Genomic DNA, 17,637 nt, shown 5'->3' with positions numbered 1-17,637 from the left:
TTATGAAGCAACAAATGTGGGTTGTAGGATGAAAGAGACAAATGGATGATGCTGATTGAAAGAAGACATCATAGCTTCTAGAGAATTCTAAAGCAAAAAGGTTATCTATGTCATTGATGGTAAATGGACTGCTCAGATCAATTTTCCAACTTAGGGTTATATAAAAACCCAAAATGCAATTAAAAGAGGGGACTTCTAAGGTTTGTAAGGAGAAGCAAGAGAGAAGAAAGGAGGAGGCTGAGACACCATCTCCGGCATTCCTTGGTGCCTCCAACCCCCACCAAAATCCACCGCCACCCCTCTCCACCTTCTCACAGCCACCTCCATCACCGACAGTCACCTCAATCTCTAACCCAATCCCCATCTTCATCCACATTTCTCTTCATCTTCCACCATCAGCACTCCCACTTTCTATGTTCAAAATAGCCCAAACCCATTTCATCATATACCAAAAAAAAAAAAAAAACCCAAAGACCACTACCAACAACATCATCTCTCCCCACTGCCTCTCACTCTGCCTTTGTTTTAGAAGGAAGAACCATGGCAGACGGTTCGAAAGAAGGAATGCTCATGCACTCCTCGTAGAAGACACTCTCAAAGTATCCAATATGTTCCCACCAAACTTGCCAACTATGTAACTTAAGGTTATTGACCAGCTCGATCTCTTAGGTTTAGTGCTCTGAATTGGTCTATTTCGAGTTTTAGTTCTCCCTCTCTCATGTGAACTGAGTTAGGGATGGTATCTTGTTCCGAATGTTCGCCAAACCCCAGTTTACCTACCGAAAAAAAAAGATCAAAATTAGTTATTATTAATTTTGAAAATTTTTAAATTTCTTGATTTCTACTAATTATTTGCAAGAGCTTAGATAAGGGCTTGTGTTTGTTATTGCATTTTTTCAAATAATTAAGCTTTAATTATTTGAAAAAATGCAATAACAAACACAAGCCCTTATCCAGAAATTATAATGCAATAGAAGACTCATTTATATGAAACTAGTTGCAGACCCGTGCGATGCACGGGGCGGCCCAAAAAATAAAGCCTCATAACCTCTTTTTTTTTTTTTTTAAATGGAAAAGAAAGAAGAAACATTGGCAAGGAAGACTCAGAGAGAGAGAAAAAAAAAACAGCACCTTGAGGCAACAAATAAAAAAAGTAAAATAAAATATCTGAAACTTCATATAAATAAGTGTAAAGGGTGAAGGGAAAAAATACTTAAAAACCTATGTAAAGGGGGCATTAAAAATAACTTAGCTACAAAAATTGTATGTGAAATTAAGGTTGAAATTTTACAAATTAGCTTGCAATTTAAAGGAAAAAGACATGGAAAATACAATTGGGTAGGTGGCCTGTGTGAATTGGGTTTTGTATCGGAACTGTATTCGTTTAATATTAGCACTCTTTTACCATTCCTTCATTTGATATTAAATTGCCATTGAATTGGCCAGTTGAAAACAAATGGCAAACAATTCACATTACTGATTAGGTATCCATTGATTAACCCCAATTGGTGCGATTTTTGTCCACGTCACTTATAAGGTGGATATAGAGAACTAAAAATTACATCTAAAGCTATAATATCAGTAGACATTATGAGGATCTTCACTGTGAGTTAATCTTAAAGAAAGATTGCATTTGGTTTTTAGCTAAACTAATGTGTGAAATCGATAGCTAAACTAATCTCGTAAAAGGCTTTGTAATATTTTTCTTTTTTTGTAATATCTCGGCCTATAAAATAAAACCTACCATATCTTTGAAATTAGATCAGTTCACCCCATTTAATCTCTTTGGATCTTTACAGCCGCTTTTAAGCACAAGGAAGAAGCTTTTACAAGTCTTGGCTATCAATTTCAAAAACAAATGAAGCTTTTTTTGAATGTCAACTGTAATTAGGACCCACTTACATGTCCCACATATTGCATGGATCCTCATCCAATTCGGTTTTCCTATGTGATGATTTGAATTAAAAAATTAGATTAAATGTGCTATGATAACCAGAGTACAATTAAACTGTACTGATCTTGATTAGAGAGCTTCAGCAATGATAAACGCAAGACTGGTTTTCTAGAAACCTACCCTTAAATCCTACCCCCAACCAAGATATCGCTTAAACAGAGAGCAAAAACTGGAGAAGAGAAGCCGTGACTTGCCTCCATCTAAAACACTCTATCTTCAAGAGGAAAACATCCTTTCTTTCATCTTCTGGATCGACTTTAAGAACAATCTTAAGCAATTCGTGAAGGCTGCAAAATGCGGGAAGTAGGTGTTTGCGGACGTCAGCCAAAGAAAAGCCCCGATCTGCGGATATGCTGCACTTGCTTATGCAAGGGTCATTTGTAGAATTCGACGGCATAGTGCCTGGAGAAAGAAACAATATAAGAAGACCCATTAGTCACAAAGAAAAATGAGCAAAAAAATGAAAGGAAAAGATAAAAAATAGAGGGCTTAATTTCCACCAAACGCTTCTCTCAATTCCAGATCTTTGTATGCAAGAAAGAGAAAATGACAAAAATTTCAACAGAATAGTGATTAACACCATTGCCAATATATGACTCCATTTCTATGGTAAACACCAGTACAGGTTTTTGTCTATGTTGCATAATTAGCCTTCGCAAAATCACAGAAGCAAAAGGCTTCTTTTCTGATAAGGATTGGGCGAGAATATATAGGAATACAAACAGATTTGGGGACGTGGGAACGTCTGAAATTGTGGAATATGAAACATCTTGTTTACTTTTTTAGGTCGGCAAAATATTTTTCCTAGTACACAGATGCGTGAATTTAGGCCTTTTTATTGAGACGTTATAATTTATAATGGACAAAATCGGAAAGATTTGGAAACGATTTTGCGCTATTAATTAGGGAATAAAGCTGGAAGATTTGGAAATGATTTTGCGCTATTAATTAGGAAATACATAGAAACTGAATACATAAAAAACGGAAATGAAAAAAAATTATGAAACTCATTTTAGAGACAACGGAATACATAAAAAACGGAATTCATTTTAGAGAAAATGACTATTTAAAGCCATTATTGCCTTTTATTGAAAAGGCATTCGTTTTGAAAGCCATTATTGCCCCTAATTACAATTTAATTGCGATTTTAGAAATCTTTGTAATATACGGGATGGAGGAGGGGCCGACACGTGGCAGCACCACGGCTTAGAGGATTCCGCTTTACTTATATATATATATATATATATATATATATATATATATATATATATATATATATATATATATAGAGAGAGAGAGGAAAGTGTTTCTACTCGGTCCCCTAGATAAGCTTATCTACTCCTCCCTTTAAAAAAATACAGTGGGCCCACGCTGTTTGGATGATCCAAAGCATTCATTTGATAGGTCTTAACATAGATAGGGTGTGCCCAAAAAATCAGCACCAAAGGGTCATCCTAGCCCTTCGTTTTGTTGGGCACACCGTGTCCAAAATGGACGCATATAAACGTGGACGTTTATATGTGTCCATTCTGGGCACCACAAGGCACTACAAAACGAAGGGCTAGGATGACCCTTTGGTGCTGATTTTTTGGGCACACCCTATCCATGTTAAGACCTATCAAATGAATGCTTTGGATCATCCAAACAGCGTGGGCCCACTGTATTTTTTTAAAGGGAGGAGTAGATAAGCTTATCTAGGGGACCGAGTAGAAACACTTTCCTCATATATATATATATATATATATATATATATATATATATATATATATATATATATATATATATATATATATATATGAGAAAACGGTTCCTACACATATGTGTAGAGAGTTCTCTACACACTAGCTTAAAATACAATGGGGGCCCACATTGTTTGGGTCATCCAAGCCATCCATTTTAAAGGCCCTCACATAGATAGGGTGTCTACAAAAAATCAGATCCATAGGATCATCCCAACCCTACGATTTGTGGAGGTAAAATGGATGTCTTTAAACCTTCACAAATTAGTCCATTTTTTGCCTCCACAGTTCGAATGGTTACGATGATCCTATGGATCTGATTTTTTGTAGACACCCTATCTATGTGAGGGCCTTTAAAATGGATGGCTTGGATCACCCAAAAAATGTACATACTATAACTTATGTAACTCGGGTCGGGCCCCTTCAAACCCGGCTCGACCCTAGATTCATGCGGGCTTTTGAATGATCAACCCGGCTCGAGTTGCAGCCCTAGTTCTTGAGCCCACTTCTTCGTCATCAGCCAAGATAGTGACTAGCAGGTCATCAATAACAAACTTTACCCTTTGGTGCAGTGTAGATGGCCCTTCCCCACTAGGCCAAGATCCGCAGATCGTTGCGAGGCCGACTAAGCGCTTAGGCCTAGGTCTTCGCACCCAGGTCCTGTCTTGGACAATTTCCACCGAAACCATCATTGTGACTAAAGACGTTGAGAGTAAAGCAAGAAGTTTGAAAAGCAAAATCAGGAGTGATATAGTTGTAACAGGGAGCCAAAAAACATGAGCTCAAGGTCATGTTTCGCGCTAGGCGCTCCCTTTACTAGTAAGGGTGCTTGTTGGTACGGCATGGGCATCATGGCATTGAAGCCTTTTTCTTTCTTTTTCGGGCGGCGGTCCCCGTCCCTTCAGACAGTGGCTGCGGGAAGAGCCTCAGGCTTTTCATATTTCGGTAGGTTTTACATTTAGTCATTAGAGGATTGGAATAGTCATTAGAGGAAACGAATAGCATACCCCGATGACCCAGACCATGGAAAGCTACTCTCTCTAAACTAAATGGAAAAAGAGCTCATCTTATAGTAGCTCTACCAGGGAAGCTTCCTTCGGGATTAACCAATAGGATAGAAGGACTTATCGTAGAATAGAATCGGACATAAGAAGGTGTTGGAAGGAGATTTGTAGTTGCAGGGTCCGGAGGAGATTCATGCAACCAGATCGTCCCCAGCTAACTCTGGATTCTGAAGTTAAATTTTGATGGCTCAAGCATGAGGAATCCGAAGCCCACATTTGTAGGAGGTGTTCTAAGAGATGAGAATAGTATTACAAAGTGGGCCTTAACGGATCCAATTTGTTTCAAGGACTCAAGTGAAGCTGAAATTCGAGCAATTCCAGAATGATGTCGTTAGAGAGATGAACAATCTTATAGTGGGAGGGCAACTCTCTCCATGTCATCAGATGGTTGGAAGGCCGCTTTCCTCCCCCTTGGAGATTTTTAGAACTCATTGATGAGATCTTGGACCAAGTAGATGCTCACTTGGTTCACTTTCATCATGTGAGGAGGTCGGCGAATGGAGATGCAGATCGTCTTGCTCGTGAGGATGTGGCCAGAGGGGTGATAGAGAATTTTTTCTTTCTTCTCCCTTGAGGAGATTTTGTATTTGTTAGTTTATTTCCCTTCTCTTGTATGCTCTTTCTTGTCTCCTTGACTGCCTTGGTCGTAGTTGTCATTTCTAATAAAATTTCACCACTTCAAAAACAAAAATTTGATTGGTGTCGGCCAACTAATTAGGCGTGTCAATGCACTTAGACCGTCCATTGGACCATCCCAATCTGACCTAAATGGACAGGATCTGGACACATTACTAGGGTCCTCCCATCAGATCCGAAATTATTTCTAATTGGATCCGGACAACTAACAAATACCCGTATAATAATTCTAAATCCGATTTTATTATACTATTTCACGAAACACCCTAATTTTTTTGAGAGAACGGTTCCTACACATGTGTAGATAAGTTATCTACACACTAGCTTAAAATACAATGGGGGCCACATTATTTGGGTGATCCAAGCCATCCATTTTAAAGGCCCTCACATAGATAGGGTGTCTACAAAAAATCAGATCCATAGGATCATCGTAACCATTCGAACTGTGGAGGCAAAAAATGGACTAATTTGTGAAGGTTTAAAGACATCCATTTTACCTCCACAAATCGTAGGGTTGGGATGATCCTATGGATCTGATTTTTTGTAGACACCCTATCTATGTGAGGGCCTTTAAAATGGATGGCTTGGATGACCCAAACAATGTGGGCCCCCATTGTATTTTAAGCTAGTGTGTAGAGAACTCTCTACACATATGTGTAGGAACCGTTTTCTCAATTTTTTTATAACTTTAAGTCTAATTTCACTTGTATTTTAGTAAAATTAGATCGTGACCAAGATATAGGAAATGGACTTTGATGAACACTTCGAATCCAATCCAAGAGATAAGGAGTTTGAATGGATTGTGACTAACAAATTATTTCACTAGTATCTTCAGTGGGCCCACATCTTGATACACAAAATGTGTGCCGGGCCCACAAAAGGAAATGGTCAAAGCGATGACCACACAAAATAATAATAATAATAATAACAACCTTCGGAAGACCAAACGGTTGGATTTGAATGGACAGCCTTCTTGCCCGTTGAGAGAGAACCGTTGCCACCCTCTATTTTTGAACCAAACATCAACTCCCCAAAGAAAGGAAACAAAAAAAACTAAAACAAACACCAACCCTTCAAAATTCTAACCCCATCAAAATTAAGAGCCTGGATCTCTCTCTCCTCCTGTTTTGAATTGAACGGTCCAGTTTCTAACTAACTCTCCCTCACTCCTCTATATATTTTCCCTCCCTTCCACCCCCCAAAACACCCAAGAGAAAACCCTATCTCAATCTCTATCTTTCTCTCTCTCTCTCCAAAGAAGAAAAAGAAGAAGAAGATGGGGTTTTCTACTAAATCCTTGGTTGCCCTCCTCATGATGGTGGGATTATTAACCGGGCCCACTTTGAGTCAAGCCCCAGCATCCGCGCCAGTAGCCGGGCCCACAACCGCCTCACCTCAGCCTTCGGTACCGGGACCCGCATCTCCGTCACCCGCCGATAACTCCAACTCCCCGTCATCTTCCGTCACTTCCCCATCAACCTCCCCGGCATCTTCCGTCACTCCCCCGGCAACCGCTCCTTCCACCTCGTCCCCTTCTTCATCTGGGCCCACCTCCTCCGCCGCATCTCCTTCCCCGGTGACCTTTGATTCTCCCCCGGCCCCACCCACATCATCTCCCATGGCTTCGTCTCCATCGTCCGATGTATCATCAGCCCCGGCCTCCGTGGAACCCATCACTCCATCTTCTGACTCCTTTGCACCGTCCGATTCTCCATCAGGATCTGATCTCAGTGGGGCCGTCCTGCCAGCCTTCAATAGAATGGCAGTTGCTGGGACCGGTATATTCGTCGCTGCTCTCTTGTTCTAAATCCCCCCCATTTAATTGGAGCGATCTCCGCCGTTGATTACCGGAGGATGAAGATTTAGAGTAATGAGACCTGTGGGGCAATGATTATTTTATAATAATTTCCAATTCTCTCTCCTAACAGGGATTTTTTTACTCTTAATTGTGCTCTCAAAGGTTTATTTAAAATTGAGATCAATTCCTTTATTCTTTTTTGTCAAATTCTGGGTTTCGTTATTTTATTCTTAATTTTAAGATTTATTAGAATATAGACTTAGTTAAAGAGGACGCACCGTGGATCCCACTTTTGATTGATCCGTACCGTCCATATGATTGACTCCCCATGTGTCTTTCTCTCTCCTCTAGGTTAGAAAGATGAGAGAGATAGACACATTGGGAGTCAATTTATCCATTTGGGGAGTCGATTTATCACTGCCTACCGGGGGCCTAGCGCTCTTTCTCAACTCGAGTCTTAAGTTCAGTTCAGCAGCTTTCATCCTTGACGAACACCTGCGCTAATAAGGCAAAGAAATGGGGAGTCTATGCCTTGAATGAATCAGTAACAACTGATTAGTTGAATGAGGGATCAAGAGACGGATAGGGGGGTTGTAATTTTAATATCTAAGATGGACGGTCAAAAAACATCGTATAGCCAACGGTTCATATTAAAAGAAAAAAGATTCAAACACCATCTCCTAGGAAGATCTTGGTCATGGCTGCATTTCTGCTGGGAAATTAATAGCAGCAGAGAGGGAGATGCCATGGATGCCTACTCTCTTATTTTATTTTTAAAATGTTCAACCACCATAAAGTCACTGTTGCTTACCCTTATGCTCAATGGAATGCTAGACTCGAGTTAACCTAATCCTGATTAACTTAAGTTTAGAGGTATTTATAAATGAGGAGCTCATCCGAATATATAAACTGGTTGCAGTACTAATTTTTTGGTAGGTAAGCTGGGGTTTGGCGGGGACGTACCCCTATCGGTGTTTTAAATGAAAGGAAATTAAGATGATACGTTTAAGAACAAGGACCATCATCCCTAGCCTTGGGACACACTAGAAAGGGAAAAACAAAGAACTCAAATGATCCAAAACTACTAGAGGCCTATGAGCAAACATATGGCAAAGAAACAGATTACAAGTTCATCGAGGTCAACTTCCTGCTATTCTAATAAACCGGTAGGGGTCCATGCCAAACCCAAGCTTACCTATAAAAAAAAAAACCTAGATTCAGCTCGTAGTGTGTCGGCCAAATATCATTCTTTCACTTTAATGTGAAGAGCTCAGAGTAATCACTTAAAAACCTACATTTTAATCTCAGATCTTCACTTTAAAGTTAAGAGGCCGATATCTGACCCACACACTTTAGTGGACGAAGGTGGAATTAGTTCCAAGAGACTGCACGAATACTCTACAATTCCTACAAATACCTATACCTCTGGACGTTTTTAAAACCTTAAAGAGACTAGATCAATTATATATTTACTTAGGTAATTCAAACAACATCTGGTCGGACTCATGGTTGTCATTTGAATAAACAGATATGTTCACACACAATGGGGCAGAAGTAGGTCCTAATAAATGTCTTCTAGGACGGAGCATAACAGTCCTACCTTTTAGCATCTATCCATTTGATATTAAACATTGTCTACAAGCAAAATAAGATGCCAATATAATTAGGAGTGTTAATGGTGAAGCTTGGTCTCAGTCTAATTTAGAAAGTATTGTACACTTTTTCCCAACTGAAGGCGGGGGTTCGGGGGCTCCCGACTCAAATTTTTTTCAGGTATTTTTATACTGGGGGTAGTTTTGTACTTTAATTAATTAGGGTTTTTAACTTTATTGTAACGCGTCTCAGAACGTCATATATATGGTGTGATATCAGGAGCCACCCCTGAGAGGGTTGTGAGGGTTTTGTAATCTCTTCTTCAGAATAGTGTAATCGTTAGCTTGTCGCTCTGCTGTGGACATAACTCATACCATACATGGTTTGGTGAACCATGTAAATATGTGTGTTCTGTGTGTGTGAATTTTCATTTATCTTTTGCATATCGTTGTTCTGCTGCATTGTTAATTCTTAACAAGGAGTAGGGACACATCTAATAGCTAATGACAGAAGTCCATCAATTTTAGCATCTACGTTGATGGTACGTGACATCTCATCAAGCTCATGGGTTCAATCTGGGTTGTATCATTTCATATACTTCAATACCATACTCAAGGATTCTTTTTCTCCAAGAGCTAAGTTCCAATATATGGAATTGTTTTCTACATTTTCATTAGTACTCATTAGACAAAAGCCTAAAACTTGTTCAAAGTGAATGATTTTGGTTGTGTTGCTAAATTTATATAGTTAACAATTTTACTCTGGATATGTAGAATTTTCAGTTTATATATGTATTTTGTTGTTAAGACATTGTGATCTAATGGTATTATATTCTCATTTCCTTTCGATTATTAGATGCTTTGCATATCTTCTCACTTGTTTATCCATGTTTTAGAGTTCAAGCCAATGAATACAACTGTGCATGTGAGTTACTACGAACTTATGTTTGCAATTCCAAAGATTGTGTGAGAACCCAAATCATTTTTTTTTAAATTTCACTTGTGTCGACTATCCAGGTATCAAAGCGAAAAAACCTAAAATACACCTAATAGCAGGGGGTGTGTCAATATCAATTCCATGGTGTGATATCTCCACACTCCTTGTTTGATATTTCCACACCCCCTGTGTCCTCTTTAGTGTGGTGCGTTGCGCAGCCAAGTTTTGTTCGTATCAAAGCTCTATCCCATATTTATTAATAAATCATTGATATTAAAGAAATCCGACGCGAGGAATTTCAATTACACCCTTTGAGCTTCCATGATGGATATTTCTCTATAATATAGAGAAATATGGCGCTCTTCGTCTATGGTGATGGTAGAAAAGATATGGAATGGACAACATATTTGAATCAAATATGTTTCAGAATAATCTCAACTGTTCAGTACCATCAACACATTTCTTTTCCGCTTTCAAATGAGCAATGATGCTACGGAAGAAAGGAGAAACCAAAAGGTTGAGACATAATGAAACTAATTTCTAAGAACCACAATTTGCCACCAATGGGAAGAAATGCATGGATTCAGAAAGTTAAACAAACGAGTTGACAAGAGAGCTTGGCGTGCCTCTAGTGCTCGATCAACTTTTTGAACTTTGTGTCTTGACCCGGGTAGAACTTGGATTGTAAAAAGAGAGAATTTATATGATGGGTGGCCGTGAAAACACTGAAGTCTAAAAACGTAGGTACAGCCCACTTTTTTTTATTATTCAAACCGTTCATCTGTTTGGACACAACATAAATAGGTTGTGCCCAAAAACTCATTTCCCAAAAACTCATTTCCATAGGAGGATCCTAACCCTCCGATCTGAACTGATCTGAATATAGAGATTTCCAAAAATCATTTATGGAATCTTCAACAGATTGTCGGGTTAGGATCATCCTATGGAAATGATTTTTTGGGCACAACCTATTTATGTTGTGCCCAAACAGATGAACGGTTTGGATCATCAAAAAAAGTGGGTTGTACCTACTTTTTTTAGACTTCACGTGTTTTCACGGCCACCCATCATATAAATTCTCGTAAAAAGATGTAAACAGAAGAAGTTGTAACTAATAAGATTGGGTGCATCCGCTAGGAGATAGGGGATACCAACTGTGATTGATCCAAACGTTCATCGAGAGGCCGTTGTCTTGATCTACAATGACCTTAAGAAAGGGATGATTTTGTAATCCCTATCAATCTTTCATTATGGATGATCGATGGTCGACTATATCAACGATCCCAATGCACAAACATCAAGCCTAGTAGGACTAATTTAAATAAATGGTTTTTCCCTTTCTTCTCGTGGTGAAATCATGATTAATCCTCTCCTCTAATTGACGTCATCAAATTACTCTTTGCAAGTAAAGCATCATAGTTAGCCACTAATCAAGTTACAGTTATCACCTAAAAATTAGATTAATAATAGTAATTAAGTTGTAGCATCATGGGTGGGCCATTGCACTTGGCCTTATTCATAGGGGCGCAACTTAGGCCGAGCCCAACTTGAACCCGATGGGTACGTTTAACCTGATTTAACCTAAGGTTAGGCCGGCCTTCCCTAATGTTGGATTGTGCTAGGGTTGGGAAAAACCGACCCAATTTAATTTCAGCTTGGGTTAGAGTTGAGGCCTTGGGCAACCCTACCCGAATCCAACCCACCAACCCAACTTCAAACCTAATATTCAATTTTTTTCCTGTTTTTCCCCTAAAACCAAACCAAAACCAATTTGGAAAGCTGGGTTAGACAGGTAGGAATAGGTTTTAAAGGCGAGTTGGTTTAGGGTTGATCCTCCTCAAGCTGAGGTTCAGGTTTGGTTGGGTTAAGGTTGAGATCGATAATGCTGCCACGGGCCCGGCCCAACCCACGGACCCGAACCCAACCCACGTCCAATTGCACCCTACTTATTCATCACACGACATTATCCATTGTGGGCCATACCGTATGACTGGTTCCAATTATCCCAGCTGTCACGTGTTGATTTCTAATTGGGCCACGCTAACAACTCCCCACTGGTTTCCATGTTTCAAACATCACATTGCCACGTGTATATTCCAATTTAGGCCACGCTGCCAACTCCCGTGGTCTCCACTCTCCATTTACTATATCAGGATTAGTTTGAAACACGTAGACTTTCACAACTTTTGAGTTACTAAAATACCCCTCAGTAATAACACTAACCACGATATTACCCTGAAAACAGCCGAATCTCACATCCGGCTTAGCTCGAGCCGGCTCCATAGCTCTCCATACAACGCTCCTTATTTTATTTTTTATTTTATTTTTTTAATTTTCTGTTCTTTATTTTACTCTTATCACCGATCCCAAAAAATATCTCATTGTCGGAAAAGTGAGGGGTTTACCGGCTATCTCCGGTCACTCAAATTTCATTTGAGTAGAATTTCATTTTCATTTTCATTTTCATTTCATTTGCTTAACTCAAGGGTCACTTTCTAACCCTTATCTAACCCGATTGTAGTTTTATATATAGAGAAAGAAAGAGAGAATCGGTTATGAGAGGAAGGTTTTGATATTTACTGCTTTTAATCTCTCTCCCAACGAGAACATTGGTGTTGATTGATTGAGTAATCATGAGGGTGATTAAGACTGGGTTTGTTCTTCTCTTCTTATTGGGTCTTTGATTTGTTTGGATTTTCTTTTGGGAGAGAGATTGTGTTTTAACTTTTAATGATGGGTTCTGAAGGAGAAGATAAAGATGGAGAATCAGAAAAGAGTTTGTGGGATTTCAGAGTTTGTCATACAACAAATCTATGGGAGCTTTTTTCTTATTCTTTTCAGTATGGGACTAAAAGCTTACATGGGTTTTCTTAAGTAAGAGTGATAGTTGGTTTGCTTTCATATTAGTTTCTCAAGTTTCAACTCTGCTGAGCTTAGAAACTGAAGAAAGAAGGGTCTGATCTGATCTTTATTTTTTCTTTTTTTGTCTTTTGGGGTCATTATTCAGTCATGAAAAGGCTGGGTAGCTCTGATTCTTTGGGTGCCATGATTTCTATCTGTCCTACTGGAGGTAATTTTGAACATAGAAGAATTTTTTTTTATTTTTTTTTTTTTTTTGCTGATGAGGGATAAAAAGCAAAGAATTAGATATTGGCACTATCATGTTTTAATAATTGCACAAACCCGGCTTGTCTTTTCTTTTTTAGTTTGGTTGTGAGAGCTTTTTGAGAAGTATAATAACCTTTGACAGCTCTTTAAATAATAAAAGACAAGATGAGTTAGTCCAACTATCAAAACATTGTTGAGCTGATACCATCCCATTAGATATTGCCTTCAGACCATTTTCTTCTTTCCATCTCTGCTAAGATTTAAAACTGTGCCAGCCCGTATAGACCAGTATTTTTCAAAAAGCACTGTACGGCACACATCATAGGGTGATCCAAGCCGTCTATTTGATGGGCCACAACATTAATAGGTTGTGCCTCAAAAATCATTTCCATAGAATGATACTGGCCCTCCGATCTATAGATGAACTGTATGGAAACCTCTATAGATCGGAGGGCTGGATCATCCTGTGGAAATAATTTTTGGGGCACAGACTATTTAAGTTGTGGCCCATCAAATGGACGGTTTGGATCATCCTAAACTGTGGGCTGTACAATACTTTTTGAAAAATACTGGACTATAGGGGCTTACACCATATAAAATCTCCTCAGAATCTTGCTTTTATCTTACTGTTAATCTTGTTTTTGAGCATGAGAAATCTTTTTCCTATGTGGGTTTTTTCTGTTTTCGTTACTTCTTTATAGAACTTAATGTATCTAGAGCTAATTCATCAGTTCTTCCTTTCATTTCTCCCTATTGCCCTATTTTTAGACGAAAAAGCAACAAAAGGCAACAAAAGAAGCAGCAATTTTTACACTAGTAGGGGATTTCCGTCGATCTTAGATGGATTAGAGGAAGAAGACTGTGTTGAAGAATCAAGCCACATGACAGAGAAAAAGCGGAGACTAAGCATAGATCAAGTGAAGGCTTTGGAGAAGGACTTTGAGGTTGAGAACAAGCTCGAACCAGAAAGAAAAGTAAAGTTGGCAAAGGAATTGGGTCTTCAACCCCGGCAAGTTGCTGTATGGTTCCAAAATCGCAGAGCCCGTTGGAAAACCAAGAAGTTGGAGAGAGATTATGGCATCCTCAAGGCCAATTATGAAGCTCTCAAGTTCAATTTTGATGCTCTCCACCTTGACAAAGAAACACTCTTAGCAGAGGTGGGTACTTTCAGTGTAGAGGAATAGACTCTCACCCCTCTAGCAAACTATATGATGATTTGCAAAGCTTACTCTGATATTATGGTCTTTCTTTCTTTCTTTTTTTGAAAAAATGACAGAACTGTATTAATATTCATACAAAAGTTACATAGAGGAGGGACCAGGAGGCCCCCTATAACTTCATCGTATGATGGGCTAGGAGAACATAGAACATAGTTACTACTTACTAGGTGTAGACGTGTAGTTTACTAGGCTAGTCGTACCTCATTAAGTTTTATTTTCAACCTTGAATTTGGGCATAGAGAATTTAGGTGTATCTTATTGGGCTAGTCGTAGCTTATTAAGTTTTATTTTTAACCTTGAATTTGAGCTTAGAGAATTTTAAATCGTGCATCTCCTAGTTCAAAACGACTTGAATTCTATGAAAGAATGATGTGTTGTATACTTTCAGGTTAGGGAGTTGAAATCGAAGCTCCAACAAGAAAACAAAGAATGCAATTGCCCCATCAAAGAAGAAATCATCCTGCCCGAATCCGAAAACAAGGTTTCCGAGCAAAGCAAGATCTCTACCCCGCCGGAAAACAATACCGGAGTATCAATTTTCGGAGGAGATTTCAAAGACGGATCATCTGATAGCGATACCAGTGCGATCATCAACGATTATAATAACAGCCCACTCAAAGGCCCAATTTCTTCTCCCAACCTTGCTCCACAAATGGTGACGATTCCATTCAATTCTTCTTCTACTCCATTAACATTTTCGGAATCGAGGGTCAGTGGGAATGTCCAAAAAGGAGGGTTTCATCAGTTTTGGAAGATGGAAGAACATAACTTCTTGAATGCTGAGGAACCTTGCAATTTTTTTGCTGATGAACAAGTTCCATGGTACTCTACAGACCCATGGAACTGAAATGGAATGATAGGGGTTGATGGGTAATTATGGAGAAAAAAGGGGCAATGGTTCATTCTTCAAGGAATGTGAAGAAAAGAAGAAAATATTGGGTTATGTAAAATGGGAAATGTATGTAGAGCTTTTTCTCTTTTATGTACAAAAGATTTCAGTGCTGAGAAAGAGAGAAATCCAAGCCCAAAGAGAGGAGGGAGAGAGAATAAAAGGTCATTATAGATAAAAGAACTCGAAGGTTAAAAACACATGGAATTTTTCACGTGTTTTCATAAACTGTGAAGGTGACAGTTTAGTTACTTTATCTACTTTGCTTGAATATTATGAACAATGGGTACAAAGAGTTTTAAATTAATTATAAGGGGGCGTGGATGTCAAAAACAAAACTAAGGGGTGCTAATATCAGCTTCTCGGTTTACTAGCTCAAAAATTGTTTCAATTCGGGGGGGCATCAAGGCACTTGCAATTTTTCTCGTAGGCGCATGATTGATATCAACACAGCTATGTTTTGATAATATGCACTAACTCAACTTGTATTATATGCTTAACCAGCTGTTATAATTCCCAAAAAAGCTATCAGCAGCTTCTGACAGCTGTTTAAAGCATATGGGACAATTGAGTTTGTACTTGATATGGAATTCTCAGAAGACGAATGGTTGACAAACCAAGGTGAACCATGGTAGAAGGTCCCAAAAAGAAGAGCTGCCTAAGACGCCCCCACAGATCCCAACATGCTCCAATCAAGTTAGCCTATGTAACTCAAAATTAAGTAATGAGAAGTTTCAACTCTTACGGCTATTGTTTGTTTGTCCCCAAGTTTTGGATCTCCTTCTCTCGTGTGTGTTTCAAGTTAGAGATGGTGTCTGGTTCCCATAAATGTTTCATCTTTCTCTTTATGATTTTAATTAATAACTGGTAGCCCCCCCCCCCCTCTCAATGCTAGCTCTCCCTCTAAGCTCATAACTCACAACTGACCCAACTAGTATTCCATGGAATATTTTTTTCATGGTTGCCAAACATGCACTAAGTCTTTCTTCATTGGCAGTCACCGAAGCATCAATGATATTAAGACAGCTTCAACGCCTAACAAATTTTACACCTATTTTTGCACTTAAAAATGACCATAAAATTTGTTTTATATCAATTATACGTAGAAAGAAACAGAGCTTCTAGATTGTGAAACAACCAGTTACTCCAATAGCTTAAGCTATCACTCCAATAGCTTAAGCTATCGAGTGATAGCTTAAGCTATCGAAGAAGTTGTTATTAAATCTTTTATACTTTAACACTCCCCCTCATGTGTGTCCCCTCTTTTTAAATTTGGCCTACACGTGGCACATGTGCCCTCCGTTTTTGGGTTTTGGCATTGCATGTGGAATTTTACTATCAAGGAAGTTTGAACCGAGGACCTTTGAAACAACCAGTACTTACTCCAGTAGCTTAAGCTGTTGGAGAAGGTGTAATTAAATTTTTTTTATCCTTTTAACATAAACCACTCTTAAGTCTATTTCCATCATTTTCAAGATTTAAAACAAAGAAAATGACGTGAAACTACAGCCATAGGCATTGACAAACCGGAGAGAGTTGATATCAATTCGGGTTTGAGTTGATAGAAACATTACAGGATGTCAGGAAATGTCAAACAAAAGGATGTGAAGCTGCAGCCAATTATAGGAATTGACTGAGCATTGTGGGTGGAAATATCAATTCGGACATGTCATCAAATGTGCTCTACAGCATCCACCTCAATGTACTCAGTAGCAAAAAAACGAAAGTGTTTAAAGTGGGTGATGTCAGCTAGTTGCTTTTTTATGTTTAGTCTCTATCTTTCTCAAACTCTTAAGAAATCCCTGTTCCCTTCTGATATTAAAAGAGTTAGGCCAGGTTTGTTTTAGATTTTGAGAATCGATTTTGAGTCAAAAACTGATTACTGAACTCAAATTTGGGTTCAATTTTGAGTCCACAAAAGTTGAATGCCATATCAAGGGAATTGACACATTACTGTCTCCTCTATTCCTCCCTCCCTCTCTGATATTGTATCTAATGATGTGTGTGGCTTGTGCTACGTCCGTTTGTAATTTTCCCCGTTGGGATCTTATAATATTCTGATAGGGGTCCCTGCCTAACTCCAGCTTGCTTATAAAAAAAAAATTGAGAGAGTCCAATAATCAGTTTTTGACTGAAAATTGATTCTCAAAATCTAAAACAATCAGGACCTTGGTTTTCCTTTTCCCTTTTGAGGCCTGCTTGGATTGCAGGATTTTTATGAAAAAGTTTTGAAAGAATTATATTTTCCAATGCTCCTTAATATTTTCTACCGGAACCAACCTCCTTCAAATCATTGAGAAACTCATGAACTCATGAATTTCAGTAAAGGGTTCTTCTTAAATTTCCTTCTTTGATAATTTTCTAAAGAGATCTAGCTACTTACAGAGCAAGCATCATGGAGAAATTCAAAACCCTTAATTTCAATGAAAGCTAGTTACAGTTTTGATTCCCAAGTCTCGAGTTTTCTATTGCCAAAACTTGCTTTAAAAAAGGGCATGAAAATGAGAGCTGCAGAGGACGCAAAAGTCATTGACTCATTGACAAATGCGTCTGAAAAGGAGAGCGTATGATTAGATCCCAATTTCGTTACCTTTATTTGTTAAAAACCATTCTAACTTTCTTTCTTTTTTTAACTCTTGCTTATTTTCGTTTTGCTAACACCCCCTTTTTCAGTACAGATGAGAAAAAAAGAAGACAAAA

At 38.6% G+C, this 17,637-nt stretch overlaps 1 protein-coding gene across 3 annotated transcripts; it reads left to right on the top strand.

The window, feature by feature from the left end:
- The first annotated feature begins 12,256 nt into the window (after window positions 1-12,256).
- LOC143857770 (homeobox-leucine zipper protein ATHB-6-like) lies at window positions 12,257-15,244 on the top strand. Of its 3 annotated transcripts, XM_077368245.1 has the most exons (5): window positions 12,257-12,373; window positions 12,467-12,594; window positions 12,728-12,790; window positions 13,597-13,985; window positions 14,437-15,244. In XM_077368245.1, the coding sequence occupies exons 3-5, from the start codon at window positions 12,730-12,732 to the stop codon at window positions 14,893-14,895; spliced, it is 909 nt and encodes a 302-aa protein (XP_077224360.1). In that variant the 5' UTR covers window positions 12,257-12,373; window positions 12,467-12,594; window positions 12,728-12,729; the 3' UTR covers window positions 14,896-15,244. The 3 variants fall into 3 exon arrangements, with proteins under 3 accessions (XP_077224360.1, XP_077224358.1, XP_077224359.1); XM_077368243.1 differs by having other exon boundaries at window positions 12,258-12,373; window positions 12,467-12,790; XM_077368244.1 differs by having other exon boundaries at window positions 12,271-12,594.
- The last annotated feature ends 2,393 nt before the right edge of the window (window positions 15,245-17,637 follow it).

This window comes from Tasmannia lanceolata, unplaced genomic scaffold, assembly GCF_043159265.1.
Source record: "Tasmannia lanceolata isolate RefF3 unplaced genomic scaffold, GAP_Taslan_0.1 ptg000025l, whole genome shotgun sequence".
Lineage (NCBI taxonomy): Eukaryota > Viridiplantae > Streptophyta > Magnoliopsida > Canellales > Winteraceae > Tasmannia > Tasmannia lanceolata.
This window is presented reverse-complemented; position numbering and strand designations above follow the sequence as displayed.